Source organism: Pongo pygmaeus, chromosome 3, assembly GCF_028885625.2.
Source record: "Pongo pygmaeus isolate AG05252 chromosome 3, NHGRI_mPonPyg2-v2.0_pri, whole genome shotgun sequence".
NCBI lineage: Eukaryota > Metazoa > Chordata > Mammalia > Primates > Hominidae > Pongo > Pongo pygmaeus.
In genome coordinates, this window is record NC_072376.2 from 40161436 (window position 1) to 40189098 (window position 27663).

The 27663-nt window shown below is 40.4% G+C and overlaps 1 protein-coding gene across 5 annotated transcripts in view; it reads left to right on the plus strand.

Moving 5' to 3' along the window:
* The first annotated feature begins 774 nt into the window (after positions 1-774).
* The window catches only part of NSUN7 (NOP2/Sun RNA methyltransferase family member 7), a 56367-nt gene continuing 29478 nt past the window's right edge, over positions 775-27663 (plus strand). For 2 of the 5 annotated variants that reach the window (XM_054486443.2, XM_054486444.2), the window contains exons 1-7: positions 781-1185; positions 1506-1894; positions 11438-11496; positions 12156-12286; positions 21608-21760; positions 22109-22292; positions 23457-23667. In XM_054486443.2, the coding sequence (XP_054342418.1) occupies positions 1597-1894; positions 11438-11496; positions 12156-12286; positions 21608-21760; positions 22109-22292; positions 23457-23667 (1036 nt within the window). In that variant the 5' untranslated portion in view covers positions 781-1185; positions 1506-1596. Of the gene's footprint in view, positions 1186-1505; positions 1895-11437; positions 11497-12155; positions 12287-21607; positions 21761-22108; positions 22293-23456; positions 23668-27663 lie in introns of all 5 variants that reach the window. The other 3 variants (XM_054486447.2, XM_054486445.2, XM_054486446.2) reach the window with 3 other exon arrangements.

Here is a 27663-nt window from a genome sequence, read left to right on the forward strand (position 1 = left end):
ATCAGAATCGCCAGTTACCTGATAAAAAATGCAAATTACTGTGTCTTAGCGACTCAAATCTCTGGGATGGGTTCCAAGGATTTTTTTTTAGCTGGAGGCAGTAGTTCACGCCTGAAATCCCAGCACTTTGGGAGGCCGAGGCGGGAGGACTGCTTGAGCCCAGGAATTCGAGACCACCCTGGGCAACATAATGGGAACCCCGTCTCTGTTATTAAAAAAAATTATTACAGACGGCGCAGTGGCTCACGCATGTAATCCCAGCACTTTGGGAGGCCAAGGCGGGCAGATCACTTGATGTCAGGAGTTCGAGACCAACCTGACCAACATGGCGAAACCCTGTCTCTACTAAAAATACAAAAATTAGCCGGGTGCGGTGGCGGGCGCCTGTAGTACCAGCTACTCGGGAGGCTGAGGCATGAGAATCACTTGAACCCGGGAGGAGGAGGCTGCAGTGAACCGAGATTGCGCCACTGCACTCCAGCATGGGCGACGGAGCGAGACCATGTCTCAAAAAAAAATTCTTACTATATTTAAAAAATGTTTTAAAGAATGTGTAGTTTTAACAGGGACTTCAGGGACTTGTGAGTTAAAACCACGGAACTACGTCAGACTACCTCAAAAATATCCCCAAGGGCACGCACTCAGGCCCGGTGAGGTCCAGGAACTGTGCAAGAGGCCTCTGGCTCGGAGGGGCTGAAACAGGTGTCCCCGCGCGCTGGGGGAAGAGCGACTATCCCGGCAACAGGCAGCACCCGCCAAATCCCGCGGGAACGGCCCGCGCGCCGCGCCCCCTGCCCCACCTCCGCTCGCGGTTGCCATGAAGACCGGGTCCGGGACAGGTCGACTGCCAGAGACTCTGGAGGCTGAGCTTTCCTCGGCCTGAGCCAGCCAGACCCTGGGCCCCGCGCTCACTCCTCTCCGCCGCCACGTCCGCGAAGGCCTCACGCGCGAGGCCAGGCAAGGCCCCGAGGCGCCCACCACTTCACGACACCGGAGCGAACCGGGCGCCAGAGGCCGCGACCCCCCTGCCCCGAATCCGGCCGGTGGGAGTGGCTGCATTTGAACCAAACGGCCTACGCGGGCAGCAGCTGTCCCCCCGCAGCCCCGGGGGCTCCCAAGGGCCTGTGACCGACGCCGGCCTCCGCGTCTTCGTCCCCGAAGCCCCCGGAACCATCCGCCCTCGGGGTAAGGGAGGAGTCGGGGGAGCCGGTGACTGGGCTGTGGGGACGCGGACGGGGCTCCGGGGGGCAGCTCTGCCCCAGACTGGCTTGAGGGAAGCCGCCGGTCTCCTTGGGGCGCTTCTCCCGCCGCCGCTGCACCCCTCCTCGCTTTTTTTTTTTTGAGCGTGTGGAAGTTCCGTGCGCGGCTTGTCCGGCTCGAAGTCTGGGACACTCAGATGGGCCAGGAAATGCCCCCTCTTAGTCTTTAAGGGCACAACGAAGGGGGCCACCCACAGGGGTGCTGCAGAAAGAGTGATTTACTGCGATCACTTTCTCTCTTCACAGAGACCATGCTGCAGATGCGAGGAAAGCCGTTTCCTGGAACATCGGAATTCTAACCCCAGGGTGAAGGACTCACGACAGGCGAGGGGCAGACATGCTGAACTCCACGGGCGAACTGGAGTTTTCGAACGAAGAAGATCCCGAGATCATCTCTCAACTAACTTCCCTGCCTCTGTCCGGTGGGAAAAGCTCAGCTGGTGTACCCGAAAAAACGGGCTATCCGGACTCCGTTTATGTCATGGCAGCCAACATTTTTCAGGGTATTCAAATCGAAAAGTCGGCACAGAAAGTCTTAATCAAGTATGGGAATGAACCCCTGCGGTCCTTGTCCGAGTCTGAGGATCAGTCCTTTCAGCGTTTGTCTTATGAGCTGGCTTTCAGTGCCCTGAAATGTGAGTTGTGCCAGTCTGGAAGATCAACACTAAAAGAAAATAATAGCGAGAGAATTTGGGGAATGCAGCCCTCCTCCTCGCTGCCCCTCATTCACACCAGGTTTTGGTTTTAGGCATGTGCATATCTTTGGTTAATTGCAAGTGTCAAGGAATTAGGGTTCCCATGAAACTAGCTCTTCCAGCCCAGGACTGCAGATTTCCCCGTGCACTGTGTTTGTCGTTAGATCGGTGTAGTGCGCAGTCATTACATTGAACAAGGAAACAATTTATTCCAATGATCATTTCCCTCTCCCTGTATTTTTTTTTCCCTCCGTAGAGTTGGGGGGTCTCGCTTTATTGTCCGGGCTGGTCTCAAACTCTGGACCTCAAGGAATCCTCCCGCTTCAGCTTCCCAAAGTGCTGGGATTACAGGCAATGAGCCACCACGCCTGGCCTCCCTGTGTATTTCTTTCTATTCCCTGTGTTTACCTTTTTTGGTATTTTGGTTTATGAGCTTTCACAAATATAAAACCAGTAAGGGAGGGTGGGGAGAGGAACAGAGACGGAATAAAAAGAAAAGGTGCAAAATTTAAAAAATGAATATCAAAATTACACCAACCCCAATTAAGACTATCCCATTCATAGCCACTAGCTTTAATGGGAGGAGCCAAACTTTAGTAGAACTTCCCTTTCTAATTTGCCTTCAGGGTTTGAGACTCAAGGATGGTTAGTTATCAATCTGAGGCCAGGGGTGGTTGCTCAGGCCTGTAATCCCAGCACTTTTCCAGGCCAAGGTGGGAGGACTGATTGAGCTCAGGCGTTAAAGACCAGCCTGGGCATATAGTGAGATCTCCTCTCTACAAAAAAATTTAAAAATTAGCCCAGTATGGTGGCACATGTCTGTAGTCCCAGATACTTGGGAGGTTGAGGTGGGAGGATCGCTTGAGCCTGGGAGGCAGAGGTTGCAGTGAGCCAAGATGGTGTCATTGCACTCTAACCTGGTGACAGAGCAAGACCCTGTGGAATTGACACTAGGAAATGACCAAATATTGCCACTACAAGGAGAGCAGTCAAAAGGCTTGAAGTTGTTTGTTTTCGTACTAGCTGTGACTAAAAACTTTATGTTGGTTTGTAAACTGATTGAATGTAGTTCCAAAAAGAAGTTCCAGAAATGTTTAGAATATTAGCAGCATGGCCAAAATGATGAGCAGAAGCCTTCCTTCATCACTCTTTTGCATGATTTTCTTAGTACTTAATGAGCCTTGTACATTCTTGCTCGTAGGAGGCAGTTAATTACTCAGTTCAGCCAGGCGCGGTGGCTTACACTTGTAACCCAGTACTTTTGGAGATGGAGGTGGGAGGATTGCTTGACTTCAGGAGTTCAAGAAAAACCTGGACAATATAGCGAGACCCCATCTCTATTTTTAGTTTTATTTTCTATTTTTTTGAGATGGAGTCTCACTCTGTCGCCCAGGCTGAAGTGCAGTGGCACAATCTTGACTCACTGCAACCTCTGCCTCTCAGGTTCACGCCATTCTCCTGCCTCAGCCTCCCGAGTAGCTGGGACTACAGGCGCCTGCCACCATCCCTGGCTAATTTTTTGTATTTTTAGTAGAGATGGGGTTTCACGGTGTTAGCCAGGATGGTCTCCATCTCCTGACTTTGTGATCCACCCGCCTCAGCCTCCCAAAGTGCTGGGATTACAGGTATGAGCCACTGCACCTGGCCCCCCATCTCTGTTTTTTAAAATTAAAAAAAAAATGCTCAGTTGAATTAAAATGTGTTTCACTGATTATTTAGACAGGAATATATATTTTTGGTTGTCTGCAGAGATACTGTAGCTTAACTCTGAAGCCAGCAATTTGTCATGGAGAAAAATTTGTATGATGTGAAACAACTTTTCTTTATTTTTTGTTTTTTTGTTTTCTCCTCACTAATTTTTCTTTTCCTTTTAAGTCTGTCTTAACCATTCTTCCTCCTCCAGTTTAATCTCTGAGATTTTATTTCATCCCTCTTCTTCCCCTCTCCCCTAACCAAAGTGTTGCATTTCATGCAATGAATCAAATGAACATTTTTACACTTTTTTTTCTCGCAACAATGAAATGCAGACTGGGCAGCTGTGTTGATTAATTGGCATTTAATGTTAATGCTAGAATTCTATTCTAGGCAATTTGTTCTCCTAATAGAATATTGAGTATTACCTTTAGTACTCAATAAGAAAAGCCTGAATTATAATTCTATATAAAATTAATGCATTAACTAAATGATTGTATTATAATGATATGTGTGATAGATTATTGTTTTTGTCCTCTCCATCCTATTTTCTATTTTATGAAAGATCTTGTAATTATTTTATCTTTCTTTTTTTTTTTTTTGAGACGGAGTCTCGCTCTGTCACCCAGGCTGGAGTGCAATGGCACAATCTAGGCTCACTGCAACCTCCACCACCCAGGTTCAAGCACTTCTCTGCAATCTAGGCTCACTGCAACCTCTGCCACCCAGGTTCAAACACTTCTCTGCCTCAGTCTCCCAAGTAGCTCCCAAGTGGCACCTGCCACCATGCCTGGCTAATTTTTTATTTTTAGTAGAGATAGGGCTTCACCATCTTGCCCAGGCTGGTCTTAAACTCCTGACCTCGTGATCCACCTGCCTTGGCCTCCCAAAGTGCTGTGATCTTTCTTAATGACACAGAAAATCCCATTCAAATAAATTGTCATAAACCTTTACATAACTTCTTTTCTTGAAACGTTCATTTTTATAAGTTCAAATTATAAGGTAAGATGGTATTGTTTACTTGTTAAATATATTTTTTTCTTATAATAATACGTTGATATGGTTTGGCTGTGTCCCCACCCAAATCTCTTCTTGAATTCCCATGTATTGTGGGAGGGACCTGGCGGGAGGTAATGGAATCATGGGGACAGATCTTTCTTGTACTTGTTCTCATAATAGTTAATAAGTGTCATGAGATCTGATGGTTCTATAAGGGGGAGTTTCCCTGCACAAGCTCTCTTCCCTTGTCTGCCGCCATGTGAGATGTGCCTTTCACCTTCTGCCATGATTGTGAGGCCTCCCCAGCCATATGGAACTGTAAGTCCATTAAACCTCTGTCTTTTGTAAATTCCCCAGTCTTGGGTATATCTTTATCAGCAGCATAAAAACGGACTAATACAACAGTCTTGCTTTAAATTATCAGTAATTCTTGAATGTGCAAATAGAATAAAATCAGAATTTTATGTAGTGGGTTTTCCAAGATAATTAGGAGCCTGCTATTTTCCTTTTTTTTTTTTTTTTTTTTTTTTTTTTGAGACAGAGTCTTGCTCTGTTGCCCAGGCTGGAGTGCAGTCAATCATGCAATCTCGGTTCACTACAACCTCTGCCTCCCGGGTTCAAGCGATTCTCTGCCTCGGCCTCCCAAGTAGCCGGGATTACAGGCGCCTGCCACCATGCCCAGTTAATTTTTGTATTTTTAGTAGAGATGGGGGTTTCACCATGTTGGCCAGGTTGGTCTTGAACTCCTAACCTCAGGTAATCTGCCCACGTTGGCCTCCCAAATTGCTGGGATTACAGGTGTGAGCCACTGCAACAAGCCATCTGCTATCTTACTTTTAAAATATTGGAGGCTCTTATGCATTTCACTTTTATCTTCTGTATTATCAGTGTTCTGTCAATACTTTCACATGTGATATTTTGTAAACTTACATCTGGCTTATATAGTATAAGTTCAAGGAATAACGATTCAGAAAAGAAAACTCAGAATTTCTTCCCTAAGATTTTATAGGAGCTGTAAAACTGCAGAGGTTATTGTGAAAATTAAAGAGAGCTTGAGTAATGGTCCCTCGTTTGTGAATTTGTGAACAGGTAATTAAATCACATTACCATAATATTTAAGGAAGTAGGAGAAGAAAAACAATAACAAAATCTCTTAATTATACAAACGTTAACTGTATTCCTTTGGTTGTGTCTTATGCTTTTCAGTTTTATTGTTTGTTCCTTTATTGATGTCCTTCATTGTATATAAGGTCTTTCAAGACAGTAAGTATATTTATCTGATTAACCTTTTAAAGATTTAAAGGGCTCCATAAAATGTTTTTTGAAATGAAGAGTGCCATTATTTCTGCTTTACTAAATAACCCCAAGGTCAATTTTCTGCTAATGAAGGTAGAATTACTAATGAAAAGTTGCCTATTCCTATTGAGAGTTTTGTCAAAGCAGTAGAGTACCAGTAGCCAATTAATTAATTAATTTATTGACGGAGTCTTGCTCTGTCGCCCAGACTGGAGTGCAGTGGCGCGATCTCGGCTCACTGCAACCTCTTTCTCCCAGGTTCAAGTGATTCTCCTGCCTCAGCCTCCCTAGTAGCTGGGACTACAGGCACGTGCCATCACGCCCGGTTAATTTTTTGTATTTTTAGTAGAGACGGGGTTTCACCATGTTAGCCAGGATGGCCTCGATCTCCTGACCTTGTGGTCCGCCTGCCTCGGCCTCCCAAAATGCTGGGATTATAGGCGTGAGCCACCGTGCCTGGCCTAAAAATTTTTTTTAAAATAAAAACCTGGCAATTTTTTTTTTTAAAGAAATGAACAAACAACAAATAAAAAAAAAAAATTGGAGAAAGAGATATCCCTGAAATTGCTGATCTTTTTCCTGGCTTCTTTCTCCACCTTCTCTAGGTTTATATTTTTGTTGTTGAACTTCGAATCCCAGGAACTGATTGTAGCATTAACCTGGTGATTTCAGAATCATATAATCTGTCAGTGAGAAACAGTAAATGCTTAACATATGGTTTGGTTATAGCTTTTGGGAATTAGTAACTGTAGTCAAGGGTTCCTAAGACCACCTCCAGATTCAATAATTTGCTACAAGGACTGACAGAACTCAGCAAAGCTGTTATACTCATGGTTATAGTTTATTACCGTGAAAGGACAGATTAAAATCAGCAACAAGTAAAGGTACATAGGGCAGAGTCCAGGAGAGACTAGACGCAAGCTTCCTATTTTCCTTTCCCAGGGTGGTCTATGGAGAGTGCTTAATTCTCCCACCAATGATAAATGACAACATGAATGAAGCATTGTCAACTAGGGAAGCTCATCTGAGCCTTGCTGTTTATTTAGCATTTTTATTGGGGGGTCAGTTTCGTAGACAAGGTGCAGTCATGTGGCTGACCTTAGTTATTCAGTCTCTAGCTTCTTCAGAGACCAAGCTGATACTGTGTGGTCTAGGACCCCAGGAAAAAAAAAAAAGTACCTTTATCAGACAAGATATTCCAAGAACTTAGAGGTTATCTCCTAGGAACCAGTCAAAGGCCAACCGTTTCTTTAGAATATCCAGAGTTTGGCCACCCAGGCCTGCTGAGCAGGAAGAGGGAGAGTGATGCTCCAGTTCCTTCTTCCAATTTCACCTGTCTGATAAACCCAATTTTTCTTTCATGGGGAGTAGTAAGAAAGCGTAGAGAGAGAGTTAAGGTGTTTCTCTAGGGTAAGGCCTTCCACATGGAAACATATAAAATGGTGGTTAAGAGATCCCTGAAGCAGACTGAAGAGAAGCTTTAATTAGTGGGGAGAGGGAGAGATAACTGGAGTTATTGGGCTGAATTCTATAATAGGCACGCTTTGCAACTTTCAAGTAAGTCCTGATAACCTAAATTAGGCATTATCAGTGTGGTGTATTTGATTACTCTGGTTTGTCATAAGAATAATAAGAGGAAGGCAGAATAATGTTGTGAAGTGCATGTACTTTGGTGCCAGACTGCCTGGGTTTGACTCCTTGATCTGCTACTTGGTATGTGACTGTGAACACATTACTTAACTGTGCTGTGCCCCATTTCCTATGAAATAAAACAACCTAATTCATATGGTTGTTGTGGAGATTAAATGAATTAATATATGAAATGCACTTAGAACATTGTCAAGCACATAGAAAACATTATATACACAGTTCCCAATTTATGATGGGGGTCCTTATACTTTTTCCCCTTTACCATGATGTAAAAGCTATACACATTCAGTAGAAACCGTACTTTGAGTACCCATACAACCATTCTGTGTTTTACTTTCAGTATTTAATAAGTTACATAAAAACAAACAAAAAAGGGCTGGGCGTGGTGCCTCACGCATGTAATCCCAGCACTTTGGGAGGCCGAGGTGGGTGGATCACAAGGTCAGGAGTTTGAGACCAGCCTGGCTAATATGCTGAAACCCTGTCTCTACTAAAAATACAAAAATTAGCTGGGCATGGTGGTGGGCGCCTGTAGTTCCAGCTACTCGGGAGGCTGAGGCAGGAGAATTGCTTGAACCTGGGAGGCAGAGGTTGCAGTGAGCCGAGATTGCACCACTGCACTCCACCCTGGGCGACAGAGCGAGATTCCATCTCAATAAATAAATAAACAAACAAATAAATAAGTTACATGAGATGGTCAGCACTTTATTATAAAATAGGCTTCGTGTTGGATAATTTTGCCCAACTACAGGCCTATGTAAGTGTTCCAAATGTGTTTAAGATAGCCTAAGCTAAGCTATGATGTTTAGTAGGATAGATATATTACATGCATTTTTGATATACAATATTTTTAACTTATGATGGGTTTATCAGGATATAACCCCATTGTAAGGCAAGGAGCATCTGTATAAAGTATACAGTTATTCATGTTGATATTATTATGTGAGAAGGTAACATTGTGTGTATATATATATACATTATATACGTATATCTATATATACTATATATATACTATATACGTGTATATATATACTATATATATACTATATACGTGTATATATATACTATATACGTATATATATACTATATATACTATATACGTATATATATATACGTATATATACACTATATATATATACACAATATACGTATATATATATATATATACACACACACACACACAAAAGTAATGCATTCTGCACAATATCAAAGGCATCCTAAAGGTGATATTGGTTTTGACAAGCGCCCTAGGGGGAAAAAATGCAATTATTGGAAAAAGGATGTTCTGTTCTCTTTTCGTTCATCCTGCCTCTCCTATTCCTGTTTTTTTTTTTTTTTTTTTTTCTGAGACAGAGTTTCGCTCTTGTTGCCCAAGCTGGAGTGCAATGTCACGATCTCGGCTCACTGCAACCTCTGCCTCCCGGGTTCAAGAGATTCTCTTGCCTCAGCCTCCCAAGTAGGTGGGATTAGAGGTGCGCCACCACGCCTAGATAATTTTTTGTATTTTTAGTAGAAACTGGGTTTCACCATGTTAGCCAGGCTGGCCTTGAACTCCTGACCTCAGGTGATCCACCTGTCTTGGCCTCCCAAAGTGCTAGGATTACAGGCGTGAGTCACCACACCCGGCCAGCTTCTTCTATTTCTTAGGAGTCCAGCATCTCCATTACTCAAAGAGGTCTGCCAAGTTAGAAGTCCTTCTTTCTAATACTGTACTTGTTGTGAAAAAAAAGTACAAAAAGTATGAAGTAGATAGGAATTGGTTAAAAAGTACTAAGGATGTGAAACTGTAAACTTCATTTCCTTGTAAGGATAATTACCTTGTGAAGTACAAGTACATAATTGTGGCTAGAATGTGGATAATGAGTCCCAGAGGATTTCTATGGGAAAACTGGAGTCTGTGCTCCCAAATTAGTCACTTCTTTTTAGTTTTCCTATCTCCCAAATGAAAAATGAAATTTAGGCCAGGCATGGTGGCTCACGCCTGTAACCCCAACACTTGGGAAGCCAAAGTGGGCAGATCACTTGAGGCCAGGAGTTTGAGACCAACTTAGCCAACATGGCAAAAACCCATCTCTACAAAAAATACAAAGATAATATTTTAAAAAACAAAAAATAAAAATAAAAACAATAAAAAAGTAAAAAATACAAAAATTACCAGGTGTGGTGCCACACACCTGTAGTCCCAGCAACTTGGGAGACTGAGGCAGGAGGGTTGCTTGAGCCCAGGAGGTGGAGGTTGCAGTAAGCTGTGACAGCACCATTGCCCTCCAGCCTTGGTGACAGAGCAAGACTCTGTCTCAAAAAAAAAGAAAATTCATGAATTCAAATTCAAGGTATAAATTCAATTTATACCTTGGTTATAGTAGGCTTTCCATAAATATTGAATAAATTGAAGCTAGGCAGGCCTACCTTTCTGTTCAACTGATTAAAGCATTTGTCATACGCCGGGCACGGTGGCTCACGCCTCTAATCCCAGCACTTTGGGAGGCTGAGGTGGGCAGATCACCTGAGGTCAGGAGTTCGAGACCAGCCTGGTCAACATGGTGAAACCCCATCTCTACTGAAAATACAAAAATTAGTTGTGATGCTGTGATGCACACCTGTAATCCCAGCTGCTTGGTAGGCTGAGACAGGAGAATCGTTTGAACCTGGGAGGTGGAGGTTGCAGTGAACCGAGATTGCGCCACTGCACTCCAGCCGGTGTGATAGAGCAAGACTCTGTCTCATAAATAAATAAATAAATAAATAAAATAAAGCATTTGTTATATGATGTATATATAGTTGAAGTAGTTGTACCAAAAAGAACACTTGTGTTCCCTGTGGAAGTTTTTAAATATGTCCACTTGTTTCTACTTAACCACCTTTGCAGTTATCATAACCTCTGCCTGGAATGCTGTCGCTTCCTAGATATGCACATGGCTAACTCCTTGTCATTTGGGTCTTAGATTAAATGTCATCACATCAATGTCTTCACTATTGAGTTTTACTAAATAGTTAAGAAATAATACCAATCTAACACAAACTCTGAGAGAATAGAGGAAGAGAGAACAGTTTCCACTCATCGGCTGCAAAACTCTGATACCAACGCTGACAAGGATATAAGAAAAGAAAATTATACATCAACATCCCTCATGAACATGAACATACAACAAAAATTCTAAATAAAACATTAGCAGCCGGGTATGGTGGCTCATGCTTGTAATCCCAGCACTTTGGGAGGCCTAGGCGGGCAGATCACCTAAGGTCAGGAATTCGAGACCAGCCTGGCCAACAGGGTGAAACCCCATTTCTACAAAAAATAAAAAAAATTAGCCAGGTGTGGTGGTGCCTACCTGTAGTCCCAGCTACTCTGGAGGCTGAGGCAGAATTGCTTGAACCTGGGAGGCAGACGTTGCAGTGAGCTGAGATCGCACCATTGTACTCCAGCCTAGATGACAGAGCAAGACTCTGTCTCAAAAACAAAACCAAAAAAATTAGCAAATCAAATCCAGCAATACATAAAAAGAATAAGAAAACTATTGCTCACCATTATTAATTAGATCCGCTTTAATGTTTGTCAAAGGCCATACATTAAAGATTGGAATCCTTTTATTACTGCTTTGACTATTCAGATAATGCTTCTTTGACTATGATTCCATGCGGACCCTAGGTCATAAGGGTCCAGCATTCATAAAGATTATAAATATTTCATCATGTCATTGTAATTTAAGTCATTATCCAGAATTGAGGTATATTTTAGATATGAAAGTAAATGTATTTTATGGCATTATTACAGTGTATTTTGATTCCAGAGTTTTCATTTTCCACTTTGTATTTTCAGTGACAGGCCTTTCCCTTGTTTTGCAGATCAAGATATTTTGGAAACTATATTGATAGACAGCTGTATCTTCCCAAGTACCACAATAGTAAGTAGATAAGTTTTAGAATTATGTTGTTTCATGATTTTTTTTTAAAAAGAAAGTGTTTAAAAGCCTTTAGATTTAAATAGTTTGAGGCCGGGCGCGGTGGCTCACACCTGTAATCCCAGCACTTTGGGAGGCCGAGGCGGGCGGATCATCTGAGGTCGGGAATTCGAGACCAGCCTGACCAACATGGAGAAACCCCGTCTCTACTAAAAATACAAAATTAGCCAGGTGTGGTGGCACATGCCTGTAATCCCAGCTACTTGGGAGGCTGAGGCAGGAGAATTGCTTGAAAACCCAGGAGGCAGAGGTTGCAGTGAGCCAAGATTGCGCCATTGCACTCCAGCCTAGACAAGAAGAGTGAAACTCCGTCTAAAAAAAAAAAAAAAAAATATTTAAATAGTTTGCTGAATATTGAAACCTCTTAAATATAGATTCCTTTCAACTTCTAATATCATTCATTTTGGTGAACATACCAAAAACTGTCTCTTTTGAAAGGGTTTTTTTTTCTGGATTTTTTTCTGTTTTGAAGACCTTCCAAATCCAATCAGACTGTAAAAATAGTCATATTCCTGCTCTGTTATGAAAAATAATGGAATGGAAAATATTGCTGGTTAGATATTGTTTGTATACTTTTCTTTATATATGTTTTCCCTTGATAGCCAGATCATTTAAGCAGTCTTATTATTGTGATGCTATATGATTTCCAAGATAGAAAATTTCAAACTCGCGTCCTTTCTGATAATGAAGAGCCCATATCAGAAGTTCAAGAAGTAGAGAACCTTCTTAACAGGTAATCGTAAAAGTAAAAAGAATGTTTTATATGAAACCTACATTGGTATTTTTATTGGTAAAATTACATACAGTATAATGTGTAGATAACAGTTAAATTTTATAGAGAAAAATATAAAAATTCATAAAATTTTTGAATTTCTTTACAAACAGTCTTGAACAGGTTAAGAATTTTGTTTGAAATCAATTTGTTTTTCAAAGCTTGAATTACAAGATCCGGTGTGTAAGCATGTGAGAAATCATTAAAAATTCCCAATAATTTTTAGCACATAAATTAAACTATATTTGAAACAGCTACTAATTGCTTAGTTCACTTTATTTATAGCTTTGTAAAACAAAGAAAACCTCTAGCATGAATCAAATGAGAAAATTCCAACAGTAGACAAGAATCAACTATTTTCCCAAAGTAAAGAAAAAAAATTCTACTTAAGAACAAACTAACATGTTAAATTTGTTTTCTTTTTATCCTAAATATCAGTAGAAGTCTACCATGAGAATAAGAAGTTTCTACCTCAAAGGGTAGATGGGACAATGGATTAAATTAATGCATGTAAAATGCTCAGTTAGAACTAGACATGAAGTAAATTGGTCAGTAAATGTTAAGTGTTACTGTTTGCATGGTTTGAATGTGTCCCCCAGAATTCATGTATTGGAAACTTAATCCTCAGTATGACAATGTTGGGAGTTGGGGCCTAATGAGAAGTGTTTAGTCGTGAAGATTTCACCCTCATGAATAGATTAATGCTATTATAAAAAGGGCTTGTGAGGTGGGTTTGCTCTCTTGTGCTTTTGCCCTTCTGTGTTCCACCATTTGATGATGCAGCAAGAAGCCCCTCACCAAATGCCAGCACCTTGATTTTGGACTGCTCAGCCTCCAGAACTGTGAGAAAATAAACTTCTGTTCTTTATAAATTAGCTGGTCTCAGGTATTTTGTTATAGAAGTGCAAAATGAACTAAGACACTGTTGATTACAGCTTTTAGTTCTATGTTGTTGAACTTTAATAGAAAGTACAATGTAGCAACAACAACAATCTTGTAGGAAGATTTTGGCTTAGTGAATAATCTGATTGTCACTGTCAACAATTGTCAGTATGATGTCTGATTTTATAGGAAATTTAAGCAGTTTTATTTAAATTATTGAAGGCTGAGACCAGAAGACTCAGGTAATAGTAATGATAATAATAGCTTACATTTATTGAGCACTTAATATGTGTCAGCCACTGTTCCAAGAAGCTCTTTACATAACAACTCTATGGATTGGTTACTGTTACCAACCTGTAATTTTACACATGGGAAAAATGAGGAGCAGACAAGTTAAAGCAGGGGTCCCCAACCCCGGGGCTGCAGACCAGTACCTGTCCGTGGCCTGTTAGGAACTGGGCAGCACAGCACGAGGTGAGCAGCAGGTGAATGAGAATGACCACCTGAGCTCTACCTTCTGTCAGATTAGCAGCAGCATTAGATCCTCATAGGAGCGTGAACCTGATTGTGAACTGCACATGTGAGGGATCTAGGTTGCATGCTCCTTGTGAGAATCTCAGAATTCATCTAATTAGATGATCCTTATGAGATCATCTATTGCTTGATGATCTGAGGTGGAACAGTTTCATCCTGAAACCATTCCCTCCACCTTCCCACAGTTCATGGAAAAATTGTCCTCCACGAAACTGGTTCCTGGTACCAAAAAGTTTCGAGACTGCTGAGTTAAAGGGACTGTTTAATGCCGCAGAACTGGAAAAGGGAGTGGCCAGAATTCACACTCAGGAGCGACTCCAGAGTCCAAACTTCAACCATTTATATGCTAGCATTCCTTCCACTTAGCATAGTGAGGCTTGGTTGAGGTACTCTGGAGGTTTAGAACATAGTCATATCTCATGTCAGTGTCATAGCCATGAGAAATCACGGGATGGAGAAGAGCAAAAGCAATCAGATGTATGTACTCTCTGTGTTAAATAAGTAAGGATCTTGCACCTGTTTACTTTGGGTCTGGGGGAAACCGCCTTATTGCTAGTACCAGTATTATGCAGCCTGACTCCCAGGATGGGCATTCAGAGGAAACTTGGTAGAGCAATATGCTATGGGACAGGCTCTGAGTTTCAGTTTCCCTGTGCTTCTCCTAGTTTCTGTTTGACATAGTCAGGATTTAGGGGACTTTCATGTCTGAACTTAGTCTCAGAGGGGCCGATGAGAGCTGGGGTTATGCTGAGTCAACCAAGAAACCCACAGGGCTCTAACCAAGTAAGAAAGATTACACTGTGGTTTCATCAGAAGTAGACTTTAGCTGAGGATGCTGGTGAGGAAAGTAGGAGTAGGACAAGCAAAGGGCCTGGTTTAAGAGGTCAGAGGAACCAGAAGATATTAATGTCTAAGGATTCCTGATTCCCCAGATTTTCCCCATTCCCATAATTCACATCATGCTACTACCTGCCTTAACACATATTCTGGTTACATTGTTGTCAGTGCAATTGTTTTTTCTCATACCCAAACCAATAGAATTTTATGCATTGCAAATCTTATTGCTAGGAATTAATTTAGGAATCTTATTCCTAATCAGTCACATTGTACTCAATTCACGTTATACTCAATTCATAATATACTATAGGAGAAATGCCTATGTTTAGTGATTGAATTGTGGAGAAGAATAGTAGCGCATTGTTGAGAAAATACATGTACAAAGATGCCACAGTATTTTACTCAAGAGTCTTCTTAGCTTTCAAGTAATTGAAGCCATCTTCAGTTAGCTTGAGCAAAAATGGAAAATAAAGATACTGGGATATCTCATACAACTCAAGGACTCAGGAAGAGAATGAAATCAGGAACTGGAAAGATGTTAGGACTTTAATTTGCTTCATCTCTTTATCTTTTTATCTCTGCTTCTCTCGTAGTATCTGCTTCATTTTTTTCCTCTGCACATCTGCCTACTGTGCTTTTCTGGTCTGCATGGAGAAGGCCCTACTGTTGTACCCCAGTACCCAAGCTTATCTTACAGTTGTATGCTAGTTTCTTCACCGAGACTAACTTATTATCTTACCTCCCATTTCTAAATTCCTGTGAAAGGAAATTAGATTGCCTCAGTGCAGGTCAGGTGCAATCTCTTGGGCCAATTCCCTGTAGCCAATGAAGTGGTATTCTAAACCACAGAAAGACAGCTGGAAGCCAACTCTGTCTTCTAGGGCTTGAGACTGTAGTTCCCAGGGAAGTTCAGTCACTGTAAGCTCAAAGTATACCTTAGCATATATCTACTTAGAGGATAAAGACTAATCTTTTTTTTTTTTGAGATGGACTCTTGCTCTGTCGCCCAGGCTAGAGTGCAATGGTGCAATCTCGGCTCACTGCAACCTCCACCTCCCGGGCTCAAGCAGTTCTCCTGCCTCAGCCTCCTGAGTAGCTGGGATTACAGGCGCACGCCATCATGCCTGTGTTTTTGTAGAGATGGGGTTTCAGCATGTTGGCCAGGCTGGTCTTGAACTCCTTACCCCAGGTGATCCTCTCGCCTTGGCCTCCTAGAGTGCTGGGATTACAAGTGTGAGCTGCCGTGCCTGGCCAGATAAAGACTAACTATAAGAAGTTATAGAAGAAGAAGTAATTAGCAAGAAGCTGAATGAGAATGATTTCCTCCTCGTAAAAGTGGTTTGACCTTTGTTGTTGTTCCTCCTGGGAATCCTTGCGTTTTTTCACTCTTATACCCCTATGTACCAACATGTATCTTTTTCTTCACTTATTCATGGGTTTAGACTTGTAATCCAAGATGATACCTATTATCATTTTTTTTTACATATGAAAGGTCTTTAAGAACCCATTCTTTGTATAAAATGCAACTGTCTTTTTAATACTGTGTGACTAGGTTAAAAAAAGAGATACCACAACCCCTTGTTTCTCACTCCCCATGCCTTTCCACCAGCCCAATAATCTATTTCTGTTAAATTATTTGTTGGACTGTTGTGAGGCAGCAATTGGAAAATAAGCAGTGAAAAACTAGAGAAAAGAGGGGAAAGACAGTCAGTTCTCCTTCCAAACCACCCCAAAACCTTTTATCCTGATGTCTTCCACGTCACAGCTAAGGCATCACCATCTACCTAGACATCGTCCTTGATTCTTCTTTCCTCCCCTCCCCTGCACTCAATCTGTGTCTAATGCATCAAGTCCTGTAACTCCGATTCAAAAACATACACTGAGCCTGTGCGCTTCTTTCCATTTCCACTACTACCATCCAGATCTATGCCACCATAATCTATCACTTGGACTACCATGATAGCTTCCTTAGATACATTTCCCTGGCCTATAACTCTCACTTTCCTGCAGTCAATTCCACGTGGCAGGTAGAGTGATATTTTCAAAATGTAATTGTATAGTCATGATAGAATATCTTGGATCAGACTTCCCCTTCTACTGTAAACAACTAGAAAACTGGCCAAAATATATTATAGGACGTAAAGGTTTTGGACATTAGACAAGAAGCAGCACAGAAGCTTGATCCCTGAAAGAACAAAATAAATGAGGTGAGCCCTAGAATAGTCCTGGCTTTATGCCTGGAAGAATTCTCAAACTGCAATGCAGGAAGTAGAAAATAGCAGTCTTGCTGAGTTAAGAAATCAGAGAACAGTTTTAGAAGACTGAAGTGATTGTTTTTCTTCTTTATTGTATTAAGTGGCCAGGTGATTTACATTGACTGGTTTATGAATGTTAAACCAGCCATGCGTTTTTGGGATAAGGCACATTTGCTCAGATATATTCTTTTTCTTATCTTCCCCAGTTTCTCTCATTCCCCATAATGCTCCAGAATTTCTAATTGCCAAAATGCCCTTTAAATACTTGTTCATGGGTTTTATCTCTCACATTCTCTCTGCTCCTTCTTCAGAAACTCTTCACCTGTTTCACTTACCTAGTAAAGAGTCTGAAGCAGATGTCTGATTTTATATTTTTCTGGGAAATTCAAGCAGTTCATTGAAGATTATCTTTTGGCATTAAGAAAAGGCAATCAAGGTCAGGCGCGGTGGCTCATGCCTGTAATCCCAGCACTTTGGGAGGCCGAGGTGGGCGGATCACCTGAGGTCGGGAGTTCGAGACCAGCCTGGACCAACATGGAGAAGCCCCATCTCTACTAAAATACAAAATTAGTCGGGCGTAGTGGTGCATGCCTGTAATCCCACCTACTTGGGAGGATGAGGCAGGAGAATCACTTGAACCCGGGAGGCGGAGGTTGCAGTGAGCCAAGATCACGCCACTGCACTGCAGCCTAGATAACAAGAGCGAAACTCCATCTCAAAAAAAAAAAAAAAATTGCAATCAAGTGTCACTTAATGATGGGGATACATTCTGAGAAATGTGTCGTTAGGTGATTTCTTCTGATGGGAACATCGTAGAACATACACAAATCTAGATGGTATAGCCTACTGCACACCTATCCTATATGGTATAGCCTAGTGCTCCTAGGCTACAAACCTGCACAGCATGTTATGTACTGAATACTGTAGGCAATTATAACACTATGGCAAGTATTTCTGTATCTAAACCTATTTAAATATAGCAAAGGTACTACCGTAGTAAACTTTTATAGGATCACCATCATAAACAGAGTTCATCATTGACCTAAATGTCATTATGCAGCAGATGACTTTATTCAATTTGTATTTCAAGAGAGCCACAGTTCTGATATGTTAGACATTAGTAATGCCATTCAAAAACTTGAGTCAAAAACTACATAAATATTTCTGAAAATTTAAAAAATGTAAATGTATATTACAAAAATCCAAAAAAAGTAGTAAAAAGCCAAAAAAGAGTAAAATCAATTTCATTAAAAAATAAACTGAGGTGGCTGGGTGCGGTGGCTCACACCTGTAATCCCAGCACTTTGGGAGGCCAAGGCGGGCGGATCATGAGGTCAAGAGATCGAGACCGCCTTGGCCAACATAGTGAAACCCCGTCTCTACTAAAAATACAAAAATTAGCCAGGCGTGGTGGCGTGCGCCTGTAGTCCCAGCTACTCGGGAGGCTGAGGCAGGAGGCCTACTCTTGAACCCAGGAGGCGGAGGTTGCAGTAAGCCAAGATCGCACCACTGCACTCCAGCCTGGTGACAGAGAAAGACTCTGTCTCAAAAAATAAAAAATAATAAACTGAGGAAAAATGGCATATTAGTTAAGATTCTTTTTTGCAACTGACAGATTCTGCAAAAGAGGGACTTTAAGATCACTTATGGAAGAATTGAACATGAGGCTACAGGAAGGGTGGTGACATAGCGATGCTTCTACTAACTAGAGCCTGTGACTCCAAAATCATCAGGACTCTAGTCTCTGCTTCTCTGTGCCTCCATTCTCTTATCATTCTATATTTCCAGGATAAGAAGCTTGGCTGCCAACAACTCCCTAACACAGGAGCTACATTTTATAGTACCAAACACTGGAAAAACTGGCTTGAGTCTCTCTTCCTACAACCAAAAAATCTCTGTCTTTCTCTCTTTCTCTTCTCTCTCATGCACGCCAGTTGGGCTTGAACTCTGCAATCAAATTACCTGAATTCAGATAATTGAGAGAGAGAGAATATGGAAGAGAGAGAAAGAGGAGATGTGACATGGCATACCATAGGAGTGGCAAATAGTTCAGCGCATGACTGACAATAGATTTATGGATGGGAGTGATGGGAATTGAGACAGGAAGAGTTGGTTCAGGTTAAACTATTAAGATCCTAGAATATCCTCATAAGGAGTTTAGATTCTGTCCTGTGGCTGGTGGATTTCATCTAAAATTTAAGCTTATATAAATATATATTTATAATTATATAATTATAAATATATAATTATATTATTATATTAATAATATTTAATATAAAGGAAGCTCTGACAGTGTATGTAACTGGGATGATGGTAAAAAAGATAATCAGGCAGCTCTCTGTGATAACATACAAACTGTAGCAGAAAAAGGACTTCTGGATCAAGAATATTGGGAAAGGCTACTTTGCTACCATTTTCATCATTGCAGTCCTCCTTATTTAAAGCTATGGAAGAAGCTTTTTTTAGTAACCACAAGATAGGAAACTTCATCTACAGAAGTATAGGTCTGGTTATTTTAAGAACATATGGATTTGATCTTTGTCCTAAGTCTAATATAGTATATTTACATAAAAATCTGTATAACTGCATGTATACTTTATTTTTTGTGGGATTAAATTTTGTTAAAAATCATGGTCCAAAATGTTTACTATCTGGAAAATTGGAGATTTATTTCTCCTTACACTCCTCCCATATACACAGCACATATATATTTCTCAGCTTCATATTTTTAGTCTTTAATGATTGAATAATTCAGTAAATAGCATTTATTATGATAAATTTGAACTAAGTAGGTATTTGCAAGTACTGTTAATAAAAAATAGTCTATACTCAGAATATCTCACAATGTATAATATAGAACAGTAACTCACCCCTTTTACATTAATTTATTTTTTGAGGTGCATTAATGTACTATGTCCTTTTTTTAGTATCCACTGCCATAGTTCTGTGACATTTAGACACAGAACTAGACAAATCTAATTTTATTGTAGTCCCAAAAGGCTTAATGTTTGACCACCCTTCCCTTTCCTTCCCAAGTTCCCCTATCTTCTCTCTCTCATATACGTACACATAATATTCCCACATAAACAATTTTTTTGGGTGATGTTCTCATTCTATTGAGTAGATAGGAAATGTAGAATAAGGACACTGCAGGCATGAAGACATGAAGAAAAGAAGTAGGGATTTAACAGTTGGTGCTAAAAAATAACAGAGATGCTCATTACTGCCCCTCTTGTCCTGGCTCCCAGCGTTCTCTGAAACAATTCAGGTGACAGTGACTCCCTGCAAGTGTCCCCCCTTTCTGTGCCACCCACCAACCACAACTCACATCGTATTTGACTGTTTTGTGACATCTCTTCTTATTTCTCACTCAGAGTTATGCTTGAGGTTGATTTCAGTTCGATTCCTACTGTGAAAATGCTATGAATATGGGTCAGGAATAAGTCCTGTGTTCTCATTCATTAAAAATCTGGGCTATGAGATCAGGAAAAATCATTGAGCCATCATGGTGATGCTAACCAGTTCTTGTTTTTCTTTTGTGATTTGGAATTTTGAACCATGGGACGTTCAGAACTGGGAAGGACTTAATACAGACTCATGAAAGTTCTTTAATCTTATCAAGACTATACTGTTGCCATCTGTGATACTGATAACTAGCCTATAATGAGTGCCTGCTATGTGCCAGGCACTGCGCTAAGAATTTTGCACACATGGTTGATAATCACTACATTAATAACAAGGTAAGTTGACCACCTTTAACAGATGAGAAAACTAGGCTGAAAAAGGAGATTAAGTAACATTCCTGAGGTTACACAGCTAGTAAGTGATAAAACCTGGATTTAACTTCAAGGTTGTCTGACTCTAAATCCTAGACCCTTCTCAATGAATAAAGTTTGTTTTTCGGCTGAGTGCGGTGGCTTATGCCTGTAATCCCAGCACTTTGGGAGGCTGAGGCGGGCAGATCACTTGAGGTCAGGAGTTTGAGAACAGCTTGGCTAACATGGCAAAACCCCATCTGTACTAAAAATACAAAAATTAGCTGGGTGTGGTGGTGCACACCTGTAGTCCCAGCAACTCGGGAGGCTGAGGTAGGAGAATTGCTTGAACCCACGGGGCAGAGGTTGCAGTAAGCCAAGATCATGCCACTGCACTCCAGCCTGGGTGACAGACGGAGACTCTATCTCAAAAAAAAAAAAGTTTGTCTTTCAACCAGCAATTAATATAATAGTTAAGAAATTGCTGCACAACTATAAAGGGGCAGCAAAAACAGAAAGAAAGAAATCAAGATTATTGGATTTCTATTTTCTTTTCTTTTTTTTTTTTTTGAGACAGAGTTTTGCTCTTGTTGCCCAGGCTGGAGTGGAATGGCACGATCTCGGCTCACTGCAATCTCCGCCTCCTGGGTTCAAGTGATTCTCCTGCCTCAACCTCCCGAGTAGCTGGGATTACAGGTGCCCGCCACCACGCCCAGCTAATTTAGTATTTTTAGTAGAGATGGGGTTTCCCCATGTTGGTCAGGCTGGTCTCGAACTCCTGACCTCAGGTGATTCACCTGCCTCGGCCTCCCAAAGTGTTGGGATTACAGGCATGAGCCGCTGCGCCCGGCCTTGGATTTCTCTTTACAAATATGACACATTTTTATTTTAGACTTAAAAAATTTGAAATAGAATTATTATTTGTTAAAATTCTAAATGTAATTTTTTAGAGTTCCCAGTGGAAAATTGATAGTCTTGTCTCAAATGCAATAGATTAAGGATGGATTTTCTGTCTCTAGTTTTAAGATAAAATTGGCTGCAGCACTGGCAAGATGTCGAATCAAGCACGATGCCGTTTCAATTTACCACATCCTTCCAGAAACAGTTAGGAAACAGGAACTAAGGGCCTCCACTTTACCACTTTATGCTTGGATAAATACTTGTAAAATCAGGTAAATGTTTAAATCAAATTCTTTATATTTCAAGTCTCCATCCATTTAAAATAATGTGATGAGAAGCATTACCTTTTTAAGTGGTGGGGTGGCACATCTAGGGGAGTGTTTAGGGAATCAGAGTTAAGTTCCAGAGCTTATGACCAAATTACCAAAGGTAATTACATAAATATGTTAACTTCTCTGCCTATAATTATCTTTTAGTTTATTGTTGGTTAAAATTGTTAGTTCCATTAGATGTAATGTATGAAGTGATATTTTTCTTTGTTACAGGGAAAAGGTGTTAGTGTTAAGTACATTTTTAATGTATTATATTTGTAATTACAAGCTAATGTTGTATATTTACAGCCCTGAAGAAGTTTATAATAATTTGAAGAGAAGAGGCTATAATAAAGTCAAATCTGTATTGCATATTGATGATAAAGTCTTTGCTGTGGATCAACATTGCTATGATGTCTTAATTTTTCCATCTCATCTTAAAAATGATCTCATAAATATAGATCTTTTCAAAGATTACAAACTTATATTTCAGGTAAACTAATATTTACTTTCATTGTGATTCTCAACAATCCAACCTAGCCAAAGAACTTCTCCACTTAAAAATAAAACCTAACACTGTTTATATTTTTATAGATTATCAGGGAAGTTTATAAGGCCTAATTGTCACCTTGAATAAAATTAATACCTCTACAATCAGTGCATCTAGTTGGCATCTTTGTCTCATGTGAATTTATAAAGAACATATTCTTCTCCCAGATTCCATAAATGGGAAGATTTGCATTGCTGGCAGCTGTAAGGTTCTACTTTTCTCCCCTAAAGGAGATTTCAAGAGAAAGTACAATGAGACCTTTTCTTCCTTCCCTTTCTGGGGAAGATACTAGTGCCATCTTGCATAGGAAAAAGCAATTGTAATAGTTTTTCATAATTTCTTTAATATAGTCTTATAGCTTTGATTTGTAAGAGGTGTATAAAGCCTATCAATATAGGAAGAGCATGTGAGGTATAATGTAGTTTCAACAGAACGAAAATAAAAGGTATAAAAAAGTAGTTTAAATTCATTTTTACAACCTTAGATTCCAATTATTGCCTCAGATATACCTTGATCTTCTAAGGTTTATCCCTTTTCCACATTCATATTCTTGGGCAGAATCTCTTACCATATCAAGCACTGAGATCAACTGCAGAAGCCTAACCTGTCAAGCCCCCTTTGATGAGCTTCTCAAATATCTTAATTTTAATCTCTGTGAGCTAGTGGCAATTTAGGTGACAAGGTAATGGGGAAGAGAAAATGGAAGTAGTAGATGAGTGGGTTTTTGTGAAGGGGTAAGAATGGGAGTTAAGATAGGACATCATTAATCTGTTGGCCATATTTTAGAGATTCTGGCATTGCTTTATACAAAACTTAGACAGTAACAGTCATAATTTAGGCTAACCAAAGTTAAGCTCTTTGTTTTTGTTAACTCTTTACTTAGACATATATTAAGATGTTAAAACTAAAATGGGTTAGGTATCTAATATTACTATCTTTGTTGTCTTTGTTAACTCTTTACTTAGACATATATTAAGATGTTAAAACTAAAATGGGTTAGGTATCTAATATTACTATGAGGTACTTTCTTTTATGTAAAGCAGATAGAAGTCAGCTTATATTTCTAGCCATACCCTTTGAAATTCTAATCATACCATTGTCTTACAGGACAAATCTCGAAGTCTTGCTGTCCATTCTGTAAAGGCTTTATTAAATATGGAGGATGATATCTTAATGGTCAATACAGGTTCATGGTACACAGTTGCCCATATGTCAGTTTTAACAAATAATAATACCTCAAAAGTATTTGTGTGTGGAGTACAATCACAAGCTAAGGATCCTGACTTGAAGACCCTTTTCACAAAAATAGGATGTAAAAGTATGTAAAAATATTTCTTCATTTGGTGATTATTGTTCTACAAGATTTTAGAAACATTAAAAAGTTTTAATTTATTAGTTTTTTGTAATGTAAAAGCTCTATATGTGAACTAATATCTTAAAATCCTTACTAATCTATATCTTATCAGGCTGTCCTTGTTGCTTAATTTGGTTAAACAACTGTGGGTTAAATTAATTTCTTGGTACTTTGTAATACTGTTTGACATTTAGCTCACATAATTTGAGGCTCAAACATTTAAAGCAGAAATGTTATCATTTAATAAATAAGAATGATTATCATTTAATAAATACTTACATAAGTGCTTAAGTGACAAAGATAATATCTAGGACTAGAAGCTAAGTCTTTTTTTTGAGATAAAGTCTCACTTTGTTGTCCAGGCTGGAGTGCACTGGTATGATCACAGTTCACTGCAGCCTCTACCTCCTGGGCTCAAGAGATCCTCCAACCTCAGCCTCCCAAGTAGCTGTGACTACAGGCTCATGCCACTATGCCTGGCTAATTTTTCTAATTTTTGTAGAGCCAAGGTTTTGCAATGTTGCTCAAGCTAGTCTCAAACTCCTGGGCTCAAGTGATCCACCTGCCTGGGCGTCCCAAAGTCCTGAGATTACAGAGGCATGAGCCACCAGGCCTGGCCTAGGAGCTGTCTTTTAGGCTTCTTGTTTTTTAAAAATGTTTCCATTGGATCATGCTAACTAAATATTACATTTTATTATAGGTTCAGCGAGGCTGAAAAACTAAGCAAAACTTTTAACAGATTCACAGGGATAGGGAGACAAAAAGTGGAATTCAGGATTTGACCAGGAGAGGTAGCCTGGTAAATACTCAAGATTTCACTTGGAGCCCCGAAGTACATCTTGGACAGTGATCAGTCCTCTAAAGAATTAGAACCCCCATTCCAGTCATCTTAATTCCCAGTTAGATTAAGGTGATCTGGGATTGCTAGTGCCCAGTCTTAGCTGCCTGCCAGAAGCAAAAGTAAATTCCCTCTGGAGGAAAACAACATCATCCTGCATTTCTAATTATCTTCTAATTTTTTCATTTTTTTAAATTATTTTTTTATTTTTCTGAGATGGAGTCTCCCTCTTGTTGCCCAGGCAGGAGTGCAGTTGGCACCATCTTGGCTCACTGCAACCTCTGCCCCCCGGATTCAAGCAATTCTCCTGCCTCAACCTCCTGAGTAGCTGGGATTACAGGTACTCGCCAACATGCCTGGCTAATTTTTGTATTTTTAGTAGAGGTGGCATTTCACCATGTTGGCCAGGCTGGTCTCGAACTCCTGACCTCAGGTGATCCACCCATCTTGGCCTCCCAAAGTGCTAGGATTACAGGCGTGAGCCACCGCACCTGGCCTGTATCTTCTAAATTTTTTCTAATGCAATATCTACCACTCAATTTTATAAAACACTGATAGAACAAGAAAGATATGACTAAAACAGAAAGCACTGCCGTAGAAGCAGACCCACGGTGTATCTGGAGATACTGGATTTATCAGACGTGGACTTTAGTTTTACTTTTTTGAGACAGGGTCTTGTTATGTTGCCTAGGCTGAGCTCATACTCCTGGGATCAAGCAATCCTCCTGCCTCAGCCTCTCAAGTAGCTGAAATTACAGGCAGGTGCCACTGCACCTGACTAAAAATGTACACTTTAAAAAGCTAGAGGGACTAAATGTCAAGTTTTAGAATTTTAGCAAAGAACTGGAAACTATAATCTAAAAAGCTAAAAGAAAGTTCTAGAACTGAAAAATACAATGTGTGAAATTAGGAAATAAATGTGATATGGATTTAATAGTAAATTACACAGAAATGAAGATACAATGAGTGAACTGATAGGCCTGAAGAAAATATCCAGACTTAAGCATGGGGAGACAAAAGATATGAAAGAGGTCATAAGACACACATGAGACTCAGTGATTCAGTTATCTTATGTGTGTTTGGAATTGCAGATGGAGAGGAGAAAAGGAATTGGAAAGAAACAATATTTGAATTTCAGGCTGAGAATTCTTGAAAGTGGATGAAAGACATTAAGCCACAGATTCAAGAAGCCCTGTAAAAGTCTAATCAGCATACATGGAAAACATATCCTATGGCCTGAATATTTGTATCCCCACAAAATTTGTATGTTAAAATCCTAACCCCCGAAGTGATGGTATCAGGAGGTGGGGCCTTTGGGAAATTGTGAGGGCAGAGCCCTCATGAATGGGTTTAATGCCATTATGAAGGAGACCCCAGGGACCTAGGTAGCCCCCTTTCACCATCTGAGGATACAGCAGGAAGGCACTATCTGTAAGAAAGCAGGCCCACACCAGACACTGAATCTGCTGGTGCCTTGATCTTCAACTTCTAGTCTCCAGACTTGTGAGAAATAAAATTCTTTTGTTTATAAGCTACTCATTCTATGGCATTTGTTGTAGCAGCCCAAACAGACTAAGGTAACATATTAGGCATACCATAGCATACCTGCTGAAAACCAGAGAAAGGCATTGGTGAGTAGCCAGGGATAAAATACATATACCATCAATGGAATAGCAATAAAATTAAAAACTAACTTTTCAATCGAAACAATTAAAACCAGAACCATTAAACAATGTCTTCATAATGCTGAAAGAAACTGCCAGGCTAGATTTTTATATCCACCAAAAATACTCTTTGAAATAAAATAAAATAAAGATATTCTCAGACAAACAAAATCTGAGAGTTTGTCACCAGTAGACACAGTAAAGGGAATACTAAAGATAGATTGTTTGGGTAGAAGAAATTGGAGGCTGGACACAGTGGCTCATGCTGGTAATCCCAGTGCTTTGGGAGGCCAAGTTAGGAAGAGGCCAGGAGTTTGAGACCAGCCTGGGTAACACAGTGAGACACTGTCTCTACTAAAAATAAAAAAAAAAAAAATAGCTGGATGTAGTGATGTGCAGCTGTAGTCCTAGCTACTCAGGATGCTGAAGTGGGAGGACCACTTGAGCCCAGGAGTTTAAGGTTACAGTAAGCTATGATTGTGCCACTGCATTCCAACCTGGGTAACAGAGCAAGACCCTGTCTCGGCCAGGCGCGGTGGCTCACGCTTGTAATCCCAGCACTTTGGGAGGCTGAGGCGGGCGGATCACAAGGTCAGGAGATCGAGACCATCCTGGCTAACACGGTGAAACAGCGTCTTTACTAAAAATACAAAAAATTAGCCGGGTGTGATGGCAGGCGCCTGTAGTCCCAGCTACTCATTAGGCTGAGGCAGGAGAATGGCATGAACCTGGGAGGCGGAGCTTGCAGTGAGCCGAGATCACGCCACTGCACTCCAGCCTGGGCGACAGAGCGAGACCATTTCAAAAAAAAGACCCTGTCTCTAAAAAAAGTGGAGATGCTGAAAGAAATGAAGAAAAATACAAAAGTTAAGTACATAGGTAAATCTAAATGATTATAGTCTAATGTCTAATGGGGTTGCAAATTAATGTCTGTGGGACTAAAGATATTTAATGTTATATGCAATTAAAATAAATTACAACCATGACAGATAATTTTGGAGGAAAGAAAAATAGAATTAATGTGTCCTATGGTTTTTGCTTTTCTAGGAAGTGGTAAAGTAGTATATTAAGTCAATGATGTGTGCTATAATTTCTGGGACAATGAGTAAACACATAATAAAATAATGTATAATGAATAGTTAAGGGGGAGAGGAATGAAATATAGAATTGGAATGTGAGTCTAAAAAAAGATAAAAAAGGAGAGGCCAGGTGTGGTAGCTCACACCTGTAATCCTAGCACTTTAGGAGGCAAGGCAGGAGGATCACCTGCGGCCAGGAGTTCGAGACCAGCCTGACCAGCATGGTGAAACCCCATCTCTACTAAAAATACAAAACTTAGCCAGATGAGTGGTACAGGCTTGTAGTCTCAGCTGCTTGGTAGGCTGAGGCATGAGAATCACTTGAACCCCAGACGCAGAGGTTGCAGTGAGCTGAGATTGCGTCACTGCCCTCCAGCCT